The sequence below is a fragment of the Pituophis catenifer genome, unplaced genomic scaffold (assembly GCF_029215685.1).
Source record: "Pituophis catenifer annectens isolate HBS135680 unplaced genomic scaffold, rPitCat1.0.hap2 SCAF_3, whole genome shotgun sequence".
NCBI classification, from domain to species: Eukaryota; Metazoa; Chordata; class Lepidosauria; order Squamata; family Colubridae; genus Pituophis; species Pituophis catenifer.
In genome coordinates this window covers 17,309,173-17,335,556 of record NW_027256883.1, presented here as the reverse complement: position 1 = coordinate 17,335,556, position 26,384 = coordinate 17,309,173, and the positions used below count along the sequence as shown (strand labels likewise).

Here is a 26,384-nt window from a genome sequence, read left to right as displayed (position 1 = left end):
CCTGAAAATCAGCTGGCCAGTGCACACATGCACACTGGAGCTGAGCTAGGGCAACACCTGTGTGCCCACAGATATGGCTCCGCGTGCCACCTGAGGCACGCGTGCCATAGGTTTGCCATCCCGGGCTTAGACAGTGCTATAAAGCACTATGGAGGGGTATATAAGTCTAAGTGTTATTGCTATCTTTCTCATCAATAGATATATTGCATAGGTGGTTTGGATATGATTTTTCCACTTAGAAGAGCCTTGCTTGGAAGCATCCTGGGTTCCCAAACCACTATTGACTATGTTGGCTGTTATGTCCTTATAAGGACATCCGCCCTGATTGGCTGCCAGCCATCGGGCGGGAGATTTGAATCCCTGTCTAGGGGCGGTGCGGCTGCCGGGAGCGAATATAAGGAGAGCTCCGGCAGCGTGCCAGCAGTCTTCTTTACTTGTTACTTGTAAATAAAGTTTGTTACATGTATCGAGCTGGTCACGTCTTCTGTTCCTGCGCCTGATCTAACACTGGCGACGAAGGACTAGAGAAGAGAACCTGAGAAAGACTCACGGCACGATCGCCCAAAGAGCTGAAGTCACTTCACCACAGCGACTTCCAGAATGGCTACCCCGCAAGCCCCGATGACCGCGCTGAACCCGTTCGACCCATCCCGGGAGAAGTGGAGGTCATACATGGTCCGATTCCGGCAGTTCCTGCGAGGCAATGGATACCAGAACCTCGATGATGAGAGGAAAAGAGCCCTCTTCCTGGCTCATTGCGGATCGGACGTCCTAGAGATGGCGATGGACCTCGTGGCACCTAGGGACATCGAGGAGATGTCCTGGAACGACCTGCAGGACGTCTTACAGGAGCACTATGCACCTACAGGCACCCCCATCGCAAACATGTTCACCTTCCAGCAAAGAAACCAGCGGGAAGGTGAATCCATCAAAGAATTCGTGGCAGCGCTCCGCCAACTCGCTGCCAACTGTGAGTTCGACAATGTGGACAACGCCATCCGGGACCGCATTGTTTTTGGAATGCGAGATGTGGGGCTGCAAAAGAAATTCCTCAGCAGGAAGAGGATTCCGCTTAAAGACGTCCTCGACGAGGCAACAGCGGCGGAGACGTCCGAACAAGCAGCCGCTGCAATGGTAAAAGCAAGAGGGATCCATAAGATCCACAAGTCGGGCCCAACCTCATCAGACGAGGCAACCACTCAATCCGAGTCTGATGAGGAAATGGCCGTCCACAAGGTGTCCCGCCCTCCCAGGCGGGAAACACCACAGCATGGCGACCGTGGAGAGCGATGCGGCAGCTGCAGAGGCGACCACCCCAGAGCAACCTGCAGATGGAGGGACGCGACCTGCCGCCGATGCCTGAAGAGGGGCCACATCGCCGAGGCCTGCAGAGCCACAGACCCAGCCCCGGAGCCGCCCAGACCGCGATTCCGGGAAAATCGCAAAGATAACCAGAGGACATCCAAACGGTCCTCAAACCAGTCCCGGCGCGGGGAGGAGGAATATCCCCGAAACAGAACGGTGCACCAGACCACCACCATCGCTCACACAAGCGACGAGGGAACCACCAAGTTCCACGTGACGCTGCTAGCAGAGGGGTCTCCGTGCAAGATGGAGGTAGACTCCGGATCCGCCTTCTCCATCATGGACTGGCAGCACCTACAACAGCTGAAACCGGCATACAAAAGAACCCAGCTGAAAGCCCCGAAAGACAAACTTGTGGACTTTAACGGAAACCCCATTGAAATCCTAGGCAGAGCAACCATCCATGTGAAATACAACGACTTCGATGGAAAGCTACCCATCACCATTGTGCAGCACAGCCGACCGAACCTGTTGGGCGTGGAGTGGTTCAAGCCTCTAGGACTTTCACTTCAGGGCATCCACGAGATCCGCAGGGACGAACTCGACTCCATCATCGAAGAGTTCAAAGAAGTCTTCGATGGTAAGCTGGGGAAATTTGTGGGGAGGCCAATCTCCTTTAATCTGGACAAGGGAATCACCCCAATCAGGCTCAAGCCCCGCCGAGTTCCATTTGCCCTGCGGCCTAAAGTAGATGAACAGCTGGATAAGCTGATAGCCCAGGGCGTACTGGAACCGATCGATCATGCCTCATGGGAGACCCCCATTGTGACCCCACTGAAGCATGATGGGTCTGTGCGCATCTGTGCTGACTACCGTTGTACCATCAACAAGGCGTTGGCACAGAGCGCATACCCAGTCCCAGTGGTGCAACACCTGCTGCATTCCCTGGGATCTGGATCAATTTTCGCGAAACTGGACCTGGCCCAGGCTTACCAGCAACTGCCAGTGGATGACAAAACGGCGGAGGCCCAAACGATTGTCACGCACAGAGGGGCATTTAAATGTAACCGCCTCCAATTTGGAGTCAGCGCTGCCCCTGGCATCTTCCAATCCATGATGGAACGCCTTCTCCAAGGCGTTCCAGGGGTGGTGCCTTACTTCGATGATGTGCTCATCTCCGGTGACTCGAGACCCCAACTCCTTGAAAGGCTCAGGCTTGTCCTGCAGCGGTTCAAGGACAAGGGTTTGAGGGTCAGGCGGGACAAGTGCATCATAGGAGTACAGGAAGTCGAGTTCCTGGGCTTCCTCATTGATAGCACAGGCATACACCCCACCAAATCAAAAGTGGAAGCAATCCATGAAGCTCCAAGCCCAAAAAACAAAACGGAGCTTCAGGCTTTCCTTGGGTTGCTCAACTTCTACGCCATTTTCTTAAAACAGAAAGCCACAGTTGCTGAGCCACTCCACCGACTGCTGGGGAAATCGGCTTCCTGGAAGTGGGGCCAGGAAGAGGAAGCAGCATTCCGGGCCATCAAGGGACTATTGACGTCCAAAAGCGTCCTCATCCAATACAGCGAGACGCTCCCCATCAGACTGACCTGCGACGCGTCGCCCTACGGGGTGGGGGCAGTCCTCAGCCACGAACTGCCCAATGGCTCGGAAGCCCCAATCGCGTACTTCTCAAAGACAATGTCCGGCGCGGAACGAAACTATAGCCAGCTGGACAAAGAAGCCCTGGCCATCGTGGCTGGAGTGAAGCGCTTCCACGAATACCTTTACGGCAGACGTTTCACCATAGTCACAGACCACAAGCCGCTGCTGGGACTCCTCGCAGGCGACCAACCAACCCCGACCTTCATGTCCCCAAGAATGACGAGATGGGCCATCTTCCTAGCTGGCTACTCCTATCGGCTCGTGCACCAGCCAGGCACAGCCATAGGGAATGCTGATGCCCTCAGCAGATGCCCATCAAAGAAGCCGGTCGAAGACCCAGCCCCCACGCTCCACCTACTCCACATTGATGACGACGCCAGCTGCCCGGTGTCATCCGCAGATGTGGCCGTCCACACTCAAAAGGACCCCACACTCCGCCAAGTGAAGTCCTGGATCCTCAGAGGGTGGCCAGCGGAAAAGCCGGAGGAAAGGTTCAGCCCGTTCGCCAGGAAACAGGAGGAGCTGTCCACCATAAAGGGCTGCCTGCTATGGGGAGACAGGGTGCTGATTCCAAGCACTCTGCAACGGCGGACGTTGGAAACCCTGCACAAGGGGCATCCGGGCATCGTCCGCATGAAGGCCCTGGCACGGAGTTACGTCTGGTGGCCCTCCATGGACAGAGACATTGAACAATGGGTCTCCAGATGTGACCCGTGCCAAGAAGTTCGCCCAGCGCCGCCGCAATCCGAAGTCGCGAAGTGGGAGACCCCCAGCAACCCCTGGTCGAGGATCCACATTGACTTCGCGGGTCCGATGCAAGGGCGACACCTCCTCATCGTGGTAGATGCCTTCTCCAAGTGGCTAGAGGTGATATCCATGGCATCTACCACAACAGAAGCGACGATCCGAGCCCTGCGCCGTCTGTTCGCCACACATGGACTTCCGGATGTGCTAGTTTCGGACAACGGCCCCCAGCTCACATCCCTGGCCATGGAGTCCTTCCTGGCAGGACTGGGCATCCGCCACGCCCTGTCCGCCCCCTACAGGCCGGCCGGAAACGGACAAGCCGAACGCATGGTCCGACTGACCAAAGAGGCCCTCACCAAGATGGGCCCGGGGGACTGGCAAGAGCGCATAGACAACTTCCTCCTCACCCAGCACATCACGCCACACGCCACCACCCACAAGAGCCCGGCCGAACTGTTGATGGGCAGAAGGTTGAGGTCACCCTTGGACCGGCTGCACCCCCAATACAGCCCGGAAGTGACCGCAACCGCCAGCCGCCCGCTTCGCGCCTTCAGCAAAGGAGATTCAATCTTCGCGCTGAATTTCAGCGGCTCTCCTAAGTGGCTGAAGGGGAAAATTGCCAGCACAACCGGGCCCAAATCCTACATCGTTGAGTTGGAAGATGGACAGTTCACGAGACGCCACATCGACCAACTCCGAAAAAGGTGGGGGGGGGCACATGAAAACCAGCCTGACGAGGGAGGCCTACAACACCCCGACGAGGTAGGCCTACAACACCCCGACGAGGTAGGCCTACAACACCCTGACGAGGTAGGCCTACCACACCCCTGCGAGGCAGAGCAGCACCACCCCGACAAGGTTGGCCCAGCCCACTACCAAATGCTGTCATATCGGCAGCCCAGCGAGGTAGACCGGGGCCAACCGCACGGGGGATGGCAACACCAACCCAGCCAGGTGGGCACCGGGCACGGCAAGGCCAGGGACCACCAACCCAGCCCGCAGGTAGACCGGGACCTGTCCAGAGGAGGAGCAGCGCACCCCACCAGTTACAGCAGCCCATGCCAGCCCAGCCAGGGAGACTGCAGTTCCAGGCGAGTAGACCGGGACCCATCCAAGACGGGCACCCCCAAACCTATGGGCAAGGGTGGCACTCGACTCCCCGGCGAGAGGGACCCCCGCCCATCACAAGAGGCAGCCAGGAAACAACACCCCGACCCGGATGACCCCAGGCACCACCCAACGGTAGACCAGGGACTAGGGGGAAGGAAAAGCCGACAACAACCCGGCCTGGTAGGCCTGCACCACCCCGGCAAGGGAGACCTCCACCGCCCCGCAGAGGTAGTGCCGCAACAACAGCCCGACCAGGTCGACAACCACCGACCAGACAGGGTAGACCAACGCCAGCCCGACCTAGCAGACCAACACCACCCCTGCGAGGTCGGACAACGCAACACAAGCCAGCACCACCCGCAGCCGGCGGGCCGGTCCAGAGGGCACCAGACAGAACCACCACCCACCCGGCACCAGGCCGAACCACAGCCGAACCGCAGCGCCCGGGAGACCGGGGAGGAGCAAACAATGGACTTACCAAGATTCAGACGCTCTTCCCGGGTCGGAACCGAGCCACCGAGACGAGGCGACAGATCCACAGGCCAGGAAGAAGACCACCAGAACCAGCCATCCAAGGTCTGCGGTCCGGCCGGAGGCGCTGGGGGTGACCCCGCTCACTCGACAGCCGAACCAAGCCCGGTTCCGGAGAGGGAGCCGGGAGACGACAGAGCCCCGTCCACCCAGGTCGGAGACGGAGAACAAGTGAGACTGCGCAGGTCAGCTAGGGTGCCAAGGCGTCCTACGTACCTGCGGGATTACGTGACTTTTGTGGACGAGATTTGACAGTCCAGACTAAGGGGGGAGGAGTGTTATGTCCTTATAAGGACATCCGCCCTGATTGGCTGCCAGCCATCGGGCGGGAGATTTGAATCCCTGTCTAGGGGCGGGGCGGCTGCCGGGAGCGAATATAAGGAGAGCTCCGGCAGCGTGCCAGCAGTCTTCTTTACTTGTTACTTGTAAATAAAGTTTGTTACATGTATCGAGCTGGTCACGTCTTCTGTTCCTGCGCCTGATCTAACATTGGCATAGGTGCCCAGATAAAAACCAGACTAATCACATTATTTATTCAAATGATCTCTAAGCTAATAGACTTTTCTTAGATTGATGCAACAAAGGCAACCACTTGTCCGGCTGTGTGTTTCAACATTTGTAGTCTACAGTGTTTGTGAACATTGACTAAGCAGCAATACGTTTTACAAGCAATTCTTCATGGATTCCCACACGCTCATCCTTCATGTAACAATCAAGAGCCTTGGTAGTACAGTGGTCTAAAGCACCCTGTTATTAAGACCAGCTGCCTGCAATTACTGCAGGTTCGAATCTCGCCAGGCTCAAGGTTGACTCAGCCTTCCATCCTTTCTAAGGTAGGTAAATTGAGGACCCAGTTTGTGGGGACAATAAGCTGACTTTGTATAAATATACAAAAGTATGAAGGCTATTGCTTAACGCATTGTAAGCCGCCCTGAGTCTCCGGAGAAGGGCGGCATATAAATCAAATTAAAAAAAAAATTCTGTCTTTGTTGAATTCACAGCACTGATGATACGTGAATAGATAGTGATGGGGAGACTGCTGCTGTGTCTCTCAAGCCCTGGTTAGAACTTAGAGACGCTTTTAGGTCAGTGTTTTTCAACCTTTTCAACTTAAACTTGAAGATATGTGGACTTCAAATCCCGAAATTCCCCAGCCAGTATGCTTCTTCAAGTTGTCAAGTCTGAGAAAAACTATTCTAGGTTGCAGAAGCGGCCTGAAAGGTTTTTATTTATTTTTTTATTTGTCTCTCCTTAGTGGATTTTTTGTTCAAATAAAAAAAAAGCAAACAAATTGATACGTATACATGGCAGGATTCCCAATGCCTGAACACTTGTCAAATGGCATCTTCTAGGCCAGAGGTGTCAAACTCGATTTGATTGAGGGCCACATCAGGGTTGTGTTTGACCTGGGGGGGGCGTGGCTGAGGGCATGGCCAGGGTGTGTGGCCAGCTCGACATCACTCATCAAGGCTCTCTTTTTGGGTGCAATGGCCTCCTGCTGCAGCCCACTGTCAGCGAAAACAGAGCCCCCCCGGGGGGGGGGGCTACACACAACCTCCCTGACTCTCTTTTTCGCTGGCAGAGGCAGCACAGGCCAGTCCTTTGTTGTTTCCAGGATTAAGCACCCAGTAGGCCGGATAAAGCCCATGGGCCTTGAGTTTGACACCCCTGTTCTAGGCAAAGCAATACCAAAATAAAAAAGAAACCTTCCTAGAGAAGCAATCAGCTAAAATCCTAAATCACTGACACTAGACTAGAGTATACATGTAGAATCCTATCGGACACAGAATCACCTCAGAATCAGATTAAAATCCACGTTTTCTGCCTGGTTTGACTTCTCAACTGTAGCTCAGTCTGTCGATTTATTTTACAATGTGTTTATTTTTTTATTTATTTTCTTTCCATGGCCACCCATCTCAATTGTGCAATTCACAGTCCGGGCAAAAGCCTTTGATTTATGTTGAGCTACGAATGAAACAGAGCAGCACATGAAAGGGGAACAACAAAGTGATGATGCTATGAGTGAGAGCAACCACAAAATTCTTTCAGCTGTCACATCAATTTGTATCTGACAAGCCCTTATTGAACAAGATGAAAGCTGCCACCAGCCTATTTTTGTTCTAAGCGATTTCCTGCGCTTCCAGAAAGATGAAAGATAACTCATTTCTGGCCTTCAAAAGAAAAAAGGATAAAAATATGCTGATTCCAAGGAAAATTTGACTAGGAAGAAATAATTTGGGCTTCTCCTTTTTCACATCAGTCTGGTTGTGTGTTAACAACTTCAGCAGACAGCCCATAATACCTCTTTTCAGGCTGTGCGATAGAAAGTGCTTTAATCATCTGAGGAACCCACAAGCAGGACTGATTTTGTGATTCTAGATATATTTCCTCCTACAGATAGTCCTTGACTTACAACCATTTCTTTAGTGACCGTTCAATATTATAACGGCACTGAAAAAAGTGACTTACAACGAGTTCTCATAATTATGACCTTCACGGCATCCCCATGATTACACGGTCACAATACAGGCACCTGGCAATGGCATGTATTCATCATGATTGCAAAGTCATTAAGGGAAACTGGATCCATGTAACAGCTACACAATTTGCTCAACTGCAGTGTTTCACTTAACAACTGTAGCAAAAAAGGTTGTAAAATCAGGTGCAACGCACCTAAAAATCACCTTGCTTAGCAACAGAAATGTTGATTCCAATTGTGGTTGTAAAGCGAGGATTATCTGTAATTTCCTCTCCTATTTTGGACGTTACTCTTATTCACAAAGTATAAATGCTGGATTGCTGGCAGTGTTAATGATTTGCGCAGTTCCTTTCCTTGACTTCTTCACATCAGTTTCAGTAGCAGACGATATCAGCCTATCCTTATCCGTGATAGTTAAAAAGTAGTTGCAAGTAGAACTGATGCTGGATTTCTAAGGACAAAGCAATAAAAAGCATTTGGGGGGTTTATTGAACAGTGCTTGTGATGTCATTCAAAAAAGGTTAAGACACAAGGCTAAAAAGCAGTATACCAGGGGTGTCAAACTCAATTTTATTGAGGGCCGCATTAGAGTTGTGTTTGACCTCAGAGGGCCGACCCTTACTTGGATTTGAACTTAATAAGTGTTTTCGATAGGAATCAATCAATACTCTCTTCTTCCTTGTAGCTATACAGGTTGGCCAAAGTAAGTCAAACACTACCTGCACAAAACTGTATTTTGTTTCTTTGGATTTAAATGCTCGGAAACTGGGCATTTCCTGGGCAGGTGCACAAATGTCAAACCACACTTGTAGACTTTATGAAAAGGAGAAGCACAAATCAGCAATCTTAATTTTTATTTTACATTTTCTGAGGCAAGAGAGCACTCCCCGCTGCACCCTTTTTTCCTTAGAAGTTCATAGCTTGGGCACATCTGGTTTATTCTGGATTCTCTATAAATCACTTTGTTGTCAATGAACATTTGATGTCCTTGATGGTTGTGAAAAATTGCCCAGTGGTTTCCTTTTTTCTTAAGGCAGGTACAGAGTAATTGTTCTTTTCTCAGAAAAGGTCATTTTTAGTAGAAGAAAAAAAAGCAGAAGTTGTAATATAACCCTTGTAAAAAAAAAAAAAAGGACTGAATGAAGCCAGGCAATTCCAGACTAGATTCCTAATTTGGAAGCAGCTTCATTCTCTGAAGAATAATCAGAAACAAATCTTATTTAGGTGTCTTTCCTTCCATTCCCCACCCCCTCCCAGTACTAAAAAGAACAGTGACTCCGGAGGAACTTCTGAGGCCTGGGGCTCCCTATGCCCGGAAAACATTCACTGTAAGTTTGTGTTTCACATCTTTATTTTCTCCTGCTTTATCGCATTTGATTGTTTATTTATTATCCACAAAGGTTTATGCAGCGTTGCGACCATTGCTTAGAATTTTAGCTATTAAATTTCAGGTGCTGAACCCAGGGGTGGGCTTCAAAAATTTTAGCAAAGGGTTCTCTGCCTGGTTGCTGGGTGGGCGTGGCCATGATGGGTGTGGCCTAGTCGGCCTCCTGCACCACGGTGGGGGGATGTTTTTGCCCTCCCCGGGCTCCAGAGGCTTTCTTTGAGCCTCCAGGAGGATGAAAATGGCCTCCCCAGGCTCCGGAGGCCCTCTGGAGGCTGGAAACGGGCCCATTTCCAGCTTTCCCGAACTTCCAGTAGGCCTCTTTTTCACCCTCCCCGAGCGTCCGCACACGCCCTGCATCCAAAATGGGCCGCATGGGGACTCCTGGGAAGGGAGGGGTGGGGTGGGCGGGGCCAGCCAGGAGTGGGATTTGGGGGTTCTCCGAACTGCACAGAATCTTAGCTAGAGGTTCTCCCAAACCCCTGCAAACCCCCAGCAGCCCACCGCTGGCTGAACCTGACCATGGTGTAAAGCTGTCCCAAAGGTGCTTTTTCAAGAGGCAACTGGATTTTCTGGTTTTTCTTTAAAGACGTTTTGCTTCTCATCCCAGAAGCTTTGATCCAAGATGCAAAACGTCTTCAAAAAACAAACACACCAGAAAGTCCAGTTGCCTCTTAGAAAAGCACCTTTGGGATAACCATGACCTGGATGACTGAGAACCTCCATAGACATGGTGTAAAGCTATTTTCGTTCAGTGGTGTAGAAATAATGCAACCATTTTGAAGTCATCTTATAAATATGATTAATAAGATTAGGGCAATCATGTGTTTTCATGCGCCCACCTGGAAATGGGAGTCAGAAAGCTAAACAGGGTTGGACTGGGTTGGAACTTGAATGGGACACCGGCAGAAAATATCAAGGAAATAGGCTCGGAAAAGACAATGACAAGCTGCTTCAATATCACTGCCAATGAAAACTACATGAACACAGACACACAGTTGCCAAGAAATGAGATGGACAGATATAGAGTCCTTGACTTATGACCAGTCACTTAGCACCCATTCAACCAGGGGTGAAATACTCCCGGTTTGGACCGGATTGCCCGATCCGGTAGCGATGGCAGCGGGTGGCTCGGAGAACTGGTAGCAAAAATCCCTGCACCCCCCCCCCCCACCATGCCCAGCTGAGCCATGCGATCATCAGAGGCTTTTTTTTTTTTACTTTTAAAAGCATTTTTTCTACAACCTCTTCCAATGAAAAAATGCTTTTAAAAGTAAAAAAAAAAGCCTCTGATGATTGCGTGGCTCAGCTGGGATAGTCAGAGGCTTTTCAAAGCATTTTTTTCTGCAACCTCTTGGCCGAAGAGGTGGTATAAAAAATGCTTTGAAAAGTCTCTGACGATCCCAGCTGAGTTTCCTGATCGGCAGAGAGGTATTTTTTAAAAAACCTCTCTGACGATCCCAGCTGATTTGCGTGATTGGCAGAGGCTTTTCAAAGCATTAGAAAAAATGCTTTGAAAAGTTAAAAAAAAAAAAAAAGTTGGCCGCACCCACCCAGTCACATTACCCCCACCACCACCAAACCACGCCCACAGAACCGGTAGTAACAAATTTCACATTTCACCCCTGCATTCAACGTTATGACGGACCCTCCAAAAGGAACTTACAACCTGGTTTTATAGTTCCAATGTCACCCTACCCCCGGTCATGTGAGCACAATTTTTGGCACTTGGCAGCCAGCCCCATTTATGGTCGTTTGTAGTGTCTCATAGTCGTGTGAACATGATTTATGACTGTTTTGCCAGAAACCAGTATTTACTTCCCATTTCTGGGAAAAACCAGCCCATAGTGAACAATGGCTTCACATAATGACCATGGTGTTCACTTAATGACCGCTGCAAAAAACCCCTCATATAGTTGGGTCCAGTTGCTTGGCGATCCACTTTACGGCCATCATGACTTATGAACATAACTGCTAAACTCAATTATGGTCATAACTTGAGGACTACCTATATACAGATACAGTAGATACATATACAGATTTGCAAGTAGACACACACAAATGCACATATAATATACTATACACGTACCCATGTGCATTTAAACACATATGTATAGAAACATGTTGAACATGAGATGCTTTGCAACTTAGAAGAAACACTTTATATGCATTTTATATGAAAACACTATATGAGCCATGGTGGCGCAGTGTTAGAATGCAGTACTACTACTTCTGCCTGCAGTTCAATTCTCACCGGCTCAAGGTGGACTCAGCCTTCCATCCTTCCAAGGTCGGTAAAATGAGGACCCAGATTGTTGGGGGCAATATACTGACTTTGTAAACTGCTTAGAGAGGGCTGTAAAGCACTGTGAAGCTGTATATAAGTCTAAGTGTTATTGCTATTTTCTGAGTAAGATCGTGTATAAACTAACCTATAGTCCAGTGATGGATGAAAAGGTTGCACGGAAACTTTGCACAAGCGTGCACGCACTCGTTAGGGCCGCACTCCAGAAAAGCCAAACTTCCGGGTTTTAGCACACATGCGTGCCTGATGATCAGGTGGCCGGCGTGCATGCACAGGCTGGTTTTTGGCACTGCCACACACGCAAAGGAAAGCTGATCATCGCGTGCACATGCACACCAGAAATAGTCAACGCCACGCGTGATGGGCAACATAGCTTCATGTGCCACTTTGGGCACATGTGCCATTGGTTCGCCATCACTGCTATAGTCGATACAGAATAAATGCTTCAGATTAGTTCTGCTTTTTGCTCTGTCGGGAGCAAAATTGCCTACAATTAAGCTGTGCTTTCCTGACACTTCTTGGAATGCAGATTTAGAAAACACTATAGATGCATTAATAAGAGCTCCTTCACAAACTGTTCACCTTACATTGTTGTTGTTTTGCTGGCCCAAAGGGGCGGGGAGGCATTACTCCACAGTGTAGAGACAAGTTGAGTGGGTGGGTAATTTTTTAAAAAAGAAAATGAATGTAATGTTTAAAGAAAGCAGTGGCTAAAAATGAGTTATGCTTACTCTGTCTTTAAGATTTTATTGTGATCTCTCATCAAAATAAGAGTTGGAACATCTTCATATTCACCGAACCTACCTTCCTTCCCTCCCTCCCTCCCTCCCTCCCTCCCTCCCTCCCTCCCTCCCTCCCTCCCTCCTTCCTTCCTTCCTTCCTTCCTTCCTTCCTTCCTTCCTTCCTTCCTTCCTTCCTTCCTTCTTCCCTTCCCTTCCCTTCCCTTCCCTTCCCTTCCCTTCCCTTCCCTTCCCTTCCCTTCCTTCAACATTAAATGCCATTTCTTTGTTTAAAGAAAGAAGAGAGCGAGATTATTAACAAGATTCAATGTGGCCATCTTCTTCTTTTCCTTTAAGATCGTAGGTGATGCTGTTGGGTGGGGATTTGTGGTCCGAGGGAGCAAGCCCTGCCACGTGCAAGCTGTGGATCCCAGTGGACCGGCAGCTGCATCGGGAATGAAGGTACATTGAATCAATGCAATTAAATGTTTTAATGGGGGTGGGGTGTTGGGACCGGGGAGGAACAGGTTTTTGGACCACTTCAACTGGGATAACCTAAGCCCCGAACTTCCATATCACTCATATGTAAACAGCACTATATGATACTTGTCACACTTTCACTTATATTCCATTTCGCTTGCAACTTGACAAAGAAAAGGGAGGGGTTGGAATAGAATGCAAGGGTGGGGGGAATGGCATCCAAGCAACGTAGGTTCCCATGAGACATTGCTCCCCTGTCAAGGACACGCCAAATAGATGCCCCAGCATGGCTGGCTGGTTCCCATAACAAAATGAACAGAAGTGATGTAATAGACTGTGGGTGGCCTGTAGGGTAAGAGGGAATTAACTGTGCTTGCTTTTGCGCGGGAAATCCAGAGCTGGTTTTGCTTCTTCTGTGCCAATTTGGTTTATTCCGTAAAGTTTATACTCTATAAAATAATGTCCCAGGAGTTTATTTTTCTGGATTCGCCAACTGGACAGTTGGCCACAGCTGCCCAGATCCCTGAGCTACACATCTGCAGTGTAGAACTTCTACAACTCCTGGTAGAAGTTAATTGAGCTGAGGTTCTTATAATTTCAGCAAGAGGCCACTCAGCCTTTCAGTGTGTGCTGAGAGCTGCATACCATAGTCCTTGACTTATGACGGTAATGGAGCCCAGAATTTCCATCATAAGCCATGTCCATCGTTAAGTTGAGGTACCCACATGACCAACCTGGCTTTACAACCTTTTTTGCGACCATTGTAAAGCAAGCACAGTGGTCACAAAAAGACATTGAAGACATTATTTTTTTCCTTTAATCAAATGCTCCTGCTAGATTAGTCTGGAACCTCTCACCAAAAGACAGGACAGAGAAAACTTGGCGACAACGAAAAGGGCAAGAATTTAACTACAGCCCACATTTAACCTTTGCATTCTGCAAGTGCCCTTGGCACTGAGACCGGCTTGTCTGCTCTGCTTTGAGATGCCCTCAGAGGCTGGCAGATTTCTGCAGAATTTTGCTTGCCGCCTTTTAACAGCATTACAGAGTTCGAAGGGACCTCGGAGGTCTACTAGTTCAGGGGCCCCCAACTTCCCGTCTGTCAACCGGCACTGAGCCATGGCATGCCAAAAATTGGGCCACACAAACAAGCGAAGCCTCATCTGCGGGATGCAGGCAGCACATGAAACTACATTTCATGTGGTTTTCATGGGGAGAAACCAGCTCAGACTCAACCCTTCTAAGACCGAGTGGCTGTGGTTCCCAGCGTCCCGATATAATCAGCTGGCTCCATCGCTGACTATTGAGGGCAAGATCTTGCCCCCCCCCAGAGAGGGTTCGCAACTTGGGTGTTCTCCTGGATGCATGGCTGTCTTTGGAAGATCATATGACAGCCGTGGCCAGGGGAGCTTTTTATCAGGTTCGCCTGATACGCCAGTTGCGTCCCTTTCTGGACCGGGATGCCCTGTGCACGGTCACTCATGCCCTCGTCACGTCCTGTCTGGACTACTGTAATGCTCTCTACATGGGGCTCCCCTTGAAGAGCACTCGGAGGCTCCAACTGGACCAGAATGCGGCCGCGCGGGTGATTATGGGGGCGACATGGCGCACCCATGTAACACCTCTCTTGCACGAGCTGCTCTGGCTCCCAGTGGACTTCCGGGTGTGATTCAAGGTGTTGGTTACCACCTTTAAAGCGCTCCATGGCTTAGGACTGGGGTATATACGAGATCGTCTTCTGCCACCAATAGCCTCCCACCGGCCAATACGCTCCCACAGAGAGGAGTTCCTCAGGGTGCCATCAGCCAAACAATGTCGACTGGCGACACCCAGGGGGAGAGCCTTCTCTGTGGGGGCACCAGCCCTCTGGAATGAGCTGCCCCTAGAGGTTCGTACGATCCCCGACCTGCGTACCTTTCACCACACCATGAAGACTCTTTTATTTCAACAAGCTGGGCTGGCCTAATAGGAATTTTAAATTGGGTATCTGTTAGCTTTTAATTTTGTGGGCCAAATTTATATATTTGTTTTTAAATTGTTTTTAAATTTTGTAAGTGTATATGTGTTTTAAGATGGCTGTACACCGCCCTGATGGCTGTACACCACCCTGGGAGAAGGGCGGTATAGAAGTGTAATAAAATCTAAAATCTAAATCTACATCTCCTCCGATCCACAGAAAAACCTCTCCAGGGAACTGGTACCTGGTGCCCGAAAAGCTGGGGGCCACTGTAAACTAATTCAATCCCCTGCCCAAGCAGGATACCCTATACCCTTTCAGACAAATGATTGTCCAATCTCTTCTTAAGTGTTGGAGCATCCAGAACTTCTGAAGACAAGTGGTTCCATTAATTAATTGTTCTTAACTGTCAGGAAATTTCTCCTTAGTTCTAGGTCAGAGGTGGATTTCAGCAGGTTCTGACTAGTTCTGGAGAAATTTTGAGTAGTTTGGAGAACCAGTAGTAAAAATTCTGACTGGCCCCGCCCCCATCTATTCTCTGCCTCCGGAGTCCCAGCTGATTGGGAGGAAATGGGGATTTTGCAGTAACCTTCCCCTAGATTGGGGAGGGAATGGAGCAGGGGTGGGTTCTACTTATCTTTACTACTGGTTCGCAACAAGGCCGTGCGCACACACATGCTTCTGCGCAGAAGCTTCCTGATGATGTCGAGGGGGGAGCCTCCTGCCGGTTTTACTACCGGTTCTTGCGAACCGGTCCGAACCGGGGGAAACCCACTACTGGAATGGAGATTTTACAGTATCCTTCCCCTGGAGTGGGGAGGGAACAGAGATTTTACAGTATCCTTCCCCTGCCACACCCACCAAGCCACACCCACCAAGCCATGCCACAGAACCAGTAGTAAAAAAATTTGAAACCCACCTAGGTTGCTTCTCTCCTTGATTAGTTTCCACCCATTGCTTCTTGTCCTGCCTTCAGGTGCTTTGGAGAATAGTTTGACTCCCTCTTCGTTGTGGCAGCCCCTGAGATATTGGAAAAAGGCTCTCATGTCACCCCTGGTTCTTCTTTTCATTAGACTAGACAAACCCAATTCCTGCAACCTTTGTTGGGGAAAATTGCAATCTTTGTTCTCTTCACCGGCTCACACTTTGCACTCCTGTTGTTTGCATCGCGTAGAACAAACGCCTAGAGCAAGAGTTTGCCCTACAACTCAGCAGGCGGATTTAAAAAAGTGTTGCTACGTAAAGCTGGAAAGAAGACACATGTGACAAAGCCAGGGCTGCGTTTTGCTTTTTTACAAGGTGGCAGGAAGACTGATTAAAAATATATATATATATCGCTCGTTCTAAAATGTCTTTACACTATGGAGAAAATTGGATAACGTGAGATGACATCATTATTCGAATGATGCAGATTCCATTCTTTGCATCCAGTTATGTTATTTGTGTACAGGTAGTCCCCGACTCAAAACAATTCATTTAGTGACCGTTCAAAGTTACAACAGCACTGAAAAAAGTGACTTATGACTGTTTTGTTCTGACCCAGCCTTAGCAGGACTGAGAAACAGAACCGCCTTGTCCCGAAAAAACCCTCTTTATTTAGCTACTGGGAATTCATCAAACTCTCTCAAGAAGGCGCTGAGACACGAATCACGACGCATAAATCCAACCGGTTGTTTCCCACGACGCCACTCCCCTTAAACTTCTATTTATTCCCCAGCCAGGGAGGGGCCATTCAGCGTCCACGTGTGCTTTTCTTCCCAAGTCGGCTCCTCAGTTCTCCTCACCAGACAGCTTTGTACATACACGCATCTGAAACAGGGCCCCCACTTATCTCCGACTCCGAAGGCAGCTGGGAAATGTCAGACGGCCCTGGCTCTCTCTCTGCTTCTGACATAGAGCATCCATCAGAGTCTTCCCCAGACTCCAGGACTGGCCCAAGTTCCTCCCCAACTTCCTCATCGTCAAGTCTGCCGCCAGCTCTGCTGGCAGCTGGCGAGCCACAACATGTTTTTCATGCTTACAACTGTTGCAACATCTCCATGGTCACATGATCAAAATTCGGACACTTGGCAAATGACTCATATTTATGACTGTTTCAGTGTCCTGGGGGGATGTGGCCACTTTTTGCAACCTTCGGTCAAGCAAAGTCAGTGGGGAAGCCAGATTTATTTGACAACCGTGTTTACTAGCTTAACCACTGCCGTGATTCACTTAACAACTGTGGCAAGCAAGGTCGTAAAATGGGGCAGAACTCACTTAACAAATGTTGCACTTAACAGCAGAATTTTTGAGCTCAGTTGTGGTCGTAAATCGAGGACTACCTGTAATGACATCATGCAAATTACCGTATCTAAATGACGCAAATGGTGCTGTGTGTTAGCACAGTTTCAGGGCGTTTTCAGACTCCTTTCCCCGTGCTGCTACTCCAAACCTTTCTCTCCTTGCAAACTTGTCCTTGTCACTTCTCCCAAACCCATTCATCACTTTTGCCATTGCCTTTAGTTCTTAAATCTCCTCATCTTTTTCTTGTAAAGGGTCTCGCCAGCTTCATCCCACCCTGACTCTCTCTTTTTATATTTATTCATTTGTTGGATCTAGAACAGGGGTGTCAAACTCGATTTCATTGAGGGGCGCGTCAGGGTTGTTATGGGGGGTTGGGGTGGGCGTGGCCAGTGTGGGCGTGGCCAGCTCGACATCGCTCGGGTCAAGGGCGCCTGTGGTGGCCCTAGCACCACAGTGAAAACAGGCTCCCAAGCTCCATTGTTGGCTACGATGACCTCCTGGAAACCTTTGCCAGTGCAAATGGAGCTTGGGAGTGTCACCCATGGCCCTGATAAGCTCCATTTTTGACTACGATGGCTTTCTGCACCCCTCTGCCAGCGAAAACGGCTGCCGCATGCTGCCGTCTCTAGCTCCGTTTTTGCTGGCAGAGCCACCACAGGCCGGTTCTTCGCTGTTTCCAGGGCGGCCCCGCAGGCCAGATCTAAGCACCCCACGGGCCGGATCTGGCCCCTGGGCCTTGAGTTTGACACCCCTGATCTAGAGGCTGCCTAACTCCCAAGAACTCTGGACAACTTAATATGTCCAAAACTAGGAAACGGTAAACTAAAGAAGAAAGACGTGTACATCCAGAACAAATTATCAGAGGCTTGACAGCCACTTAAGAGCAGGCCTGGGAGCAGAGCCAGGTTTTAAAAACCTGCAGAACAGCTGCAGGATGGGAGCTGTACAATCTCTGATAGGAGGATGTTATTCCAGAGGGCAGGCGCCTTGGCAGAAAACATATGCCTTCTAAATTATTTTTTTGTTCCTATCTGATTTTTTTGTTCCTGATTTATCTCTCACACACATTTTCCCATTACCTTCAGAAACCATTTCTGGGCAAAAGCATTATTTTATACAGGGTCGTTTTAGCTTCTTATGGAATTAGATCCCCACATGGCTCTCTACCTTTCCAGCAGTGTTCATTATTTTCCTAACTGTTAATTAAATTAAATTGATGCCAGCTCTCTAAGCAAATTGTTTTTAGAAGTCACGACCTCCCAATCTGATTCGGTTAACCAACACTAGCTGATTATGTCACTGCATTCAAGGTTGCTTGTTATCGGTAATTTACTTCAAGTGTTACCCCCATAATAATAATAATTTTGAAATGCACTATCAAAAGAGAATTGCAGAACAATAAAATGTCAAATCGATGCAGATGGCAATCTGGTATGGTTGTACTTTTAGTGTTCCTATCTCCCAAGGCCAAAGAAGGATTATGTGCCTTTATAACTTGAAAAGGAATGGTACATCTGTTGAGGAATATGCACAGAGTAACCCTTGAGTAACAAGGGTGTGCACATGAGAAAGGGCTGAAGCACTGTCAATACAAACACACTGAGTTGTGATATTCTTTTACTTTTAGGAAAAAGTAAAGCAAAGTCCAATAAACAATCCAGGTCATACACAGATAAAGATAATTAGTTAAATGTCAATCCAGGGATATTCCAGGAACAAAGTCTTCTTACCATTTGTTGTAGTCATATGCAATAAAACAGTTCTTTTTGGAGTTGCAAACAGGAACAAGTACAGCATTAAAACAATCAGTAAAACAGTAGAAAGCAAGAAGTAGCAGTGATCAGGCAGTGATCATGCAGAGAGGAGTAGAGATAACAATAAGAACGTAATAAGCATGCAGTAAGAAATAAGCCATGATTCAAGCTTCCTCTTAAGGACATTGGCTACAGAGCTAGCCAATCAGAATTCAGTATGATGCAATGCAGCATTATTGCATTATCTTTAAGCTATACAATACATTTTGCTAACATGCATTGATGGTTTCTATATATATCCAACCCAACCAGTTAGCCATTTCCTAACAACATCTTAATCTTAAATATCTTTTAAGATTTGGATCCTAAAGTTCCCAATGGTACGAAGCCAGTGGTGAAATCCAAATATTTTTACTACCGGTCCTGTGGGTGTGGCTTGGTGGACGTGGTGTGGCTTGGTGGGTGAGGCAGGGGAAGGATATTGCAAAATCTCCATTCCCACCCCACTCCAGGGGAAGGATACTGCAAAATCTCCATTCCCTCCCCACTCTGGGGCCAGCCAGAGGTGGTATTTGCTGGTTCTCTGAACTGCTCAAAATTTCCGCTACCGGTTCTCCAGAACCTGTCAGAACCTGCTGGATTTCACCCCTGCACGAAACCTTTAAATTAGCCTGCTGCTTGAAATATTGGGAAAAATTATGAAGATTTTATTGAAATAACTCTCAACAGTCAATCACATTGAACTGAATAGTAAAGTGTTTAACAAAGCATCTGTGGGTAGAGGGTAAAATGCAGTGGTGGGATTCAGCCAGTTCGCACCACTTCGGGAGAACCGGTTGTTAACTTTCTGAGCAGTTTAGTGAACTGGTTGTTGGAAGAAATCATTAGGGCAGAGAACCGGTTGTTAAATTATTTGAATCCCACCACTAGTAAAATGTCAAGATGGCAGCTGTGAGCATGTGATCAAAGCTATGGGCTATAAAAAGGGGAGGGGCTTCACCTCCATGGCCCACATCTTGACTTTTTTCCCCACTCCCTCCCTCTGCAGACGTCCCTGGGGTTAAATGGATGGACCAAATTGGAACCCATCTTCAGGAAACTGACTGGCTGATGTTGGGCTGGTCATTTTCTTTCAACCCAACCTGACTTGCAGGTGGGTGTGGGAATTAATGAAAGAAAATCTTTGTGCAAGTCTCTGTGAGTTTCTGAAAGAAGAAGGGAATCTAACAAATCAATAAATTCTGTAACAGCAAAATAATCAGGCAGTTTATTTGTGGTGGAATGTAGTCTGGATTCCCAGGAGGGAGAGGCTGCATTCCAGAGGGCAAAATGACAGCGAAATTTAGATAGTTTTGGTTGGGTGAAAGAGAGTTAAGGTGGCTCCTCCCCTAGCAATTCTCAGAATACATCTCTAATGATGCAAAAAGTTGCTTTAGTTTCAGCAAGATTTCTGCCTGTAGTGAAGGACAATAAAGGAATCTGCTTAGAAATAACTGTGTATTTTTCTTAGGTTTTGGAGATCATTCTTTATAAAGAAATTAGAAAAGATCCTCTGGCAGTTTGCTATCAGATTTACAGGAGTATGAAATCAGTTTGATGGGAAGTGACAACTTTCTTTGGCGCACTCAAGAATTTAACAGAGTTTGGCTTTGTATCTCAAGACCAAAACAAAGTGGAGTCAATATTGACCCAGAGATAAAAATTGGCAAACATTTGTAGCTCTTTCCAACAAACCATTGTAGTAAGGTCTGCTGGATCCAGCTGGAAGTTAGAACACAGACCATAGAATAATACGGTTAGAAGGTTAGGGTTAGGGTTAGGAGGTCCATTCCCCTGTTGGAAGAAATATCCAGGTCTAGTTCCAAGCTGGGAGAAAAACACTGGAAACATGAAGGCTGATTGGAAAGATGGTTTAATGATGAAGCAGAACCACATGGTGGTTTGTGGTTCTGGGCAGCTGACCACATGGAGTTGAGTGTGAGGGGTTTTTATACCTTCTCTTGGGCTTTGAACTTGAGCTTCCTGTTCCTGTGCAAGAACATGTATTCTATTGGCTGTTGTCAGACTCCCATGGTGCCATGTACAAATCTTAGGAGTTTGTCTGAGCTAAATTTGGTTGAAGTTTGGGCTGATGCAATGAAGGGGCTTGTTGGGCAATTCCTGTTGTGGCTGAGGGCTAACCCTACCTTTGTTCAGACCTTGCTGCAGGGAATTTGCTTATGACTAGAGCTGTCTATCTCTTTATCTCTTAAGTGCTGATATCTGCTGAGGGCTATTAAGAAAGGTGGGGGCTATTAAGAGTGAGTCTGCTTCCTGCCTCTTAAAAAAAACCATGTTTCTCTATTTCTCATCCAAGGAAATATATTATTCTGCCTTTTTAATATTTCCTAAAATATTTCATTCTTCTAGGAGACGGGTGGGTGCTAACTTTCTACTATCTATCTATAGTATAGATTCTATACTATTCTGGACAAATAGTTGTCCAGTCTCTTCTTGAAAACCTCTAGTGATGGAGCACCCACCATTTCTGGAGGAAAGTCATTCCACTGATGAATTGTTCTCACTGTCAAGAAATTTCTCCTTAGTTCTAGATTGGGTTTCTCTTTAATGATCTTCCATCTGTTACTTCTTGTCCTGTCCTCAAATGCTCTCGGGAGTTGGCTTGGTTTACACTTAATCCACTGCCAATTGTGATAAGGGCATTAGCCACTCAGTGCAAATAGTACTGCTGACTTCTAGAATCGCTACTCCAGGTTTTGATATTTTTCATGAAAATAATAGCACTGATCTGGTGTTTATACTGTAGAGGAAGAATACTCAGCAGGTTTCTTGCCAACCATTGAAAAGGTGTTTTACAAAGCACATGAACACCCATAGCACCTCCCTATGTAGTCTTATAGCAGCTGCTTCCTTGGCAAAAATTTGTGTGGCTGCTTCAAAAGTTGTCCCCAGTTATTTACTTGTGCCTGTTCACACAATATTTTCGCTGAGATTGCCAAAGAAGCAAACTGACAGCGTGCATACTTCCATACTATCTGGGGATAAGCAGCTGCGTTACTCTTGTAAAAGATGCAGCTGCTTTAAAGCTTCAATGACAGATGGCTAAGCATTGGGGGAAGCCAGAGTCACTTAAGCGTGTTAGTAACCTACTAACTGCAGTGATTCACTTGACAACTGTGGCAAGAAAGGTCATAATAGGGGGCAAAGCTCACTTAACTGGCTTGCCCTTGCTTAGCAACAGACATTTTGTACTTAATTGTGGCCATAAGTTGAGGACTACCAATATCCCCTGTACTCTGACCATGGTCCACTGATGGAACCTACCTCAAAATATCTATGTCAGCAGGTTATAAAGCAGGGATGGGTTCTATTTACCTTTACTACCGGTTCGCATCACGTCCGTGCGCGCACGCTTGCTTTGCTCATGTGCATGCATGCTCTTCTGTGCATGTGCAGAAGCTTCTGCACATGCGCAGATCACCTATGATGACATCCGGGTCAATGGGTGGAGCCTACCGCCGGTTTTACTATCGATTCTTGTGAACTGGTCCGAACCGGGGGCAACCCACCACTGGTATAAAGACTCCACACATATAATGGGAGGCCAGCATGAGTAAAATCTCATGTGCACCTGATTTACAGATGTGGGGAGAGGGTTAAATCTGTCTGATTGGATTGGATGTATGATGGATTTGTCCTCCTGTTGAGCATATTGGAAGAAATATCCATCTGGTTCAGTTCCAAGCCGGGAGAAAGATACTGGAAACATGGAGGCTGATTGGAAAGATGATTTTTAATGAAGCAGAACTATCAAGCTCATGGTCCTGGTGCAGCTGAATACATGGAGTGGAGAGTGAGGGTTATTTATACCCTCTCTTGGGCCTTGCCCTTGAGCTTCCTGTTTCTGTGACAAGAGCATGTATTCTATTGGTTATTGTAGGGGTCATAGCTAACTTTGTAGGTGCTGATGCAATGAAGGGGCTTGTTGTGCAATTCCTATGGTGGCTGAAGGCTAATCCTACCTTTGTTCAGAATATCCTGTCTTGAATGGAAGACTGCAATTTCTAAAATTTGCAGATTGCAAATCTGCATTTCTAAAAGTTGACCCCTTAGTTTCTACTTGGGGCAGACCGCTGAGGCTCCGACTTTCTGTCTTTAGAAACATGTTTCTCCTTTAGGGAAATATAATATTCTGCCTTTTTAATATTTCCTAAAATATTTCATTCTTCTGGGAGGGGGTGGATTCCCACAAGCATATAGACCTTTTCATCTTGCACAGCCATGGCTGGCTGATCATAATAAATTGGCTGGATTGACACAACACACTAACCTAGAAAACATGCTGTACAAGCCACAACACCTACACTCAGTATGCTAAGCTGTGGTTTGTTAGTTTGGTTTTAGTTTGGAGTGAACTGTGTGGACTCAGCCAGAAAAGGAGGAAATTGGTTTTGGAATTCAACCTGTCAACAAGACCTTTCCCAGACTGTTTTGTCCAAATGGATTTTCCAGCCATAGATTTGCTACTATTGATATACAAAAAACCAAAGAAAGCAGGGGAAGCATTAGCAGATCGGACAACGAGGAAGCCCCCTTTTCCCAAACAGGTGCCTTTCAGTTGTATTGGGACTACCAAACCCATGCTGCTGCCAATTGTAAAGTGTAACTCAGAGAAGGGCATGGTTTTGCCACCAAGCAATACAAAGTCATAATGTGCAGGGTTGTGACAGGGGCATCTACTACGGATTATACATAAAAACAGGGAGATCTTCGATCACATCATTGTGACTCCCAACTTGACTTTTCTTGACTGCACTTTGAAGACCAACCCTGAAGGTACCTTGCTCAATAGTGGTAACTGTGAAAGGGATCTTGCAGTCCTGGTGTACAACCATTTAAATATGAGCCAGCCATGTGCAGCAGCTGCCAAAAAAGCCAACACAGTTCTAGGCTGCATAAACAGAGGGATAGAATCAAGATCACGTGAAGTGTTTATACCACTTTATAATGCCTTTGTAAGGCTATACTTGGAATACTGCATTTTGGTTCAGTGTACTGAACCAAATACTGCATTTTGGACTCAGTTTTGGTTGCCACGATGTAAAAAAGATGTTGAGATGCTAGAAAGAGTGCAGAGAAGAGCAACAAAGATGATTAGGGGACTGGAGGCTAAAACATACGATGAAAGGTTGCTGGAATTGGGTATGTCTAGTTTAATGAAAAGAAGGACTAGGGGTGACATGATAGCAGTGTTCCAATATCTAAAGGGCTTCCACAAAGAAGAGGGGATCAACCTATTCTCCAAAGCACCTGAGGGTAGAATAAGAAGCAATGGATGGAAACTTATCAAGGAGAGAAGCAACCTAGAACTAAGGAGAATTTTCCTGACAGTTAATCAATGGAACGACTTGCCTCCAGAAGTTGTGGTTGCTCCATCACTGGAGGGTTTTAAGAAGAGATTGGACAATAATTTGTCTGAAATAGTGTAGGGCATTCTGCCTGAGCTGGAGGTTGGACTAGAAGACCTGCAAGGACCCTTCTGTTATTCTGAGAGATGAATATTTCCAATAAGAGGTCTAGGAGCCTGTTTTGCTGAAGGTGCTCAACGGGCACCTAGGATAAAGGTCTTGGGTGGAAAGGTCTAGGAGAGGAGTGCCGAGCCCCAGCAGCTGGGCCCATTTAAGTAGTGGTGAGGCTGCTTCGGCCTGGGCTGCCAGCAGAGCAACAAGGTTTTGCTTGTGTGTTGATTTAGCTTGCAAATTCCAGCCTGGGCAGAAGCCCAATTCCTGTTGCCGTGTGTGCATGCACTGCCAGACCGCACAGCTGTGACCTCTTCCCCCTTCAGAGCATTTGCTGGCAACTTAAAATAGCCTTTAAAGTTCAGCAGCTCTTGGTGGGAAATTTGGATGCTGAAATTCAGACTGCCATAGAGGTTAATGAGTTTTGGAGTCTCCTTTTTTCCCCCTTTCAACGTGAGGATAATAAGTTGCCAACAAACCTGGCATCTCAGCCAGCTTTGTAGGTGTTCCCATCTCAGGAGCTTTCAGGGCACAATGTAGCCTCTGTGTCTCATGTTGGAACTAGACGAATCCTGATTCATTTAAGCTAGCCTTCCTCAACAGGACAGTATCCAATTATTTGAGGTTCCGGCAGTTGTGTCTGTAGGCACTGTACATGACGAAAACAACATTGCAAAATTGTACTGCAAAAGTTACACACTCCAAATTTTTTGTGACATGCTGCTGCAGTTTGTTGTTAGTTGCAAAGTCGTGTCCAACCCATCGCAACCCCATGGACAATGTCCCTCCAGGCCTTCCTGTCCTCTACCATCCTCTGGAGTCCATTTAAGTTCACGGTGACTGCTTCAGTGACTCCATCCAGCCACCTCGTTCTCTGTTGTCCCCTTCTTTTGCCCTCCATCTTTCCCAGCATTAGGCTCTTCTCCAGTGAGTCCTTCCTTTTCATTAGGTGGCCAAAGTATTTGAGTTCCGTCTTCAGGAACTGGCTTTCTAAAGAGCAGTCATGATTGATCTCCTCTAGGACTGACTAGTTTTATCACCTTGCAGTCCAAGGGACTTGCAGGAGTCTTCTCCGGCACCATAGTTCAAAGGCCTCAATTCTTTGGTGCTCAATCATTCTTATGGTCCAACCTTCACAGCCATACATTGCAACTGGGAAAACCATAGCCTTGGCTATACGCACTTTTGTTGGCAGGGTGATATCTCTACTTTTTAGTACACTGTCTAAATTTGCCATAGCTTTCCTCCCCAGGATCAAGCATCTTTTAATTTCTTGGCTGCAGTCCCCATCTGCGGTGATCTTGGAGCCCAGGAAAATAAAATCTGTCACTACCTCCATTTCTTCCCCATCTATTTGCCAGGAATTGAGAGGGCTGGATGCCATGATCTTAGTTTTCTTAATGTTGGGTTTCAAGCCAACTTTTGCATTCTCCTTCTTCACCCACATCAAGAGGCTCTTTAGTTCCTCTTCGCTTTCTGCCATTAGAGTGGTATCCTCTGCATATCTGAGGTTGTTGATATTTCTCCCAGCAATCTTAATTCCAATTTTTGATTCATTTAGCCCCACCTTTCTCATGATGTGCTCTGCATATAAGTTAAATAGGCAGGGTGACAGTATACAGCCTTGCCGGACTTCTTTCCCAATTTTGAACCAATCGGTGGTTCCGTGTCCAGTTCTCACTGTTGCTTCCTGACCCGCATATAGGTTTCTCAAGAGACACATAAGATGGTCTGGTACTCCCATCTCTTTAAGAATTTGCCACAATTTGTTGTGATCCACAGAATCAAAGGCTTTAGCATAGTCAATGAAGCAGAAGTAGATGTTTTTCTGGAACTCCCTAGCTTTCTCCATGATCCAGCGTATGTTAACAATTTGATCTCTAGTTCCTCTGCCTCTTCGTAATCCTGCCTGTACTTCTGTTAGTTCTCGATCCACATACTTCTGGAGCCTAGCTTGTAGGATTTTAAGCATAACCTTACTAGCATGTGAAATGAGTGCAATGGTGCGATAGTTTGAATATTCTTTGGCATTGCCTTTCTTTGGAATTGGAATGTAAACTGACCTTTTCCAATCCTGTGGCCACTGTTGAGTTTTCCAAAGCTGCTGCAGTTAGGGCGTGTCAAATTTTTCAACTTTCCATTTCCAAACATTAGGGGT

At 47.4% G+C, this 26,384-nt stretch overlaps 1 protein-coding gene across 3 annotated transcripts in view; it reads left to right on the top strand.

Moving 5' to 3' along the window:
- Positions 1–26,384, top strand: part of DEPTOR (DEP domain containing MTOR interacting protein) — a 99,412-nt gene that overhangs the window by 62,616 nt on the left and 10,412 nt on the right. For 2 of the 3 annotated variants that reach the window (XM_070940358.1, XM_070940360.1), the window contains exons 8-9: positions 9,050–9,153; positions 12,591–12,695. In XM_070940358.1, the coding sequence (XP_070796459.1) occupies positions 9,050–9,153; positions 12,591–12,695 (209 nt within the window). The remainder of the gene's footprint in view (positions 1–9,049; positions 9,154–12,590; positions 12,696–26,384) is intronic. The other variant, XM_070940359.1, reaches the window with a different exon arrangement.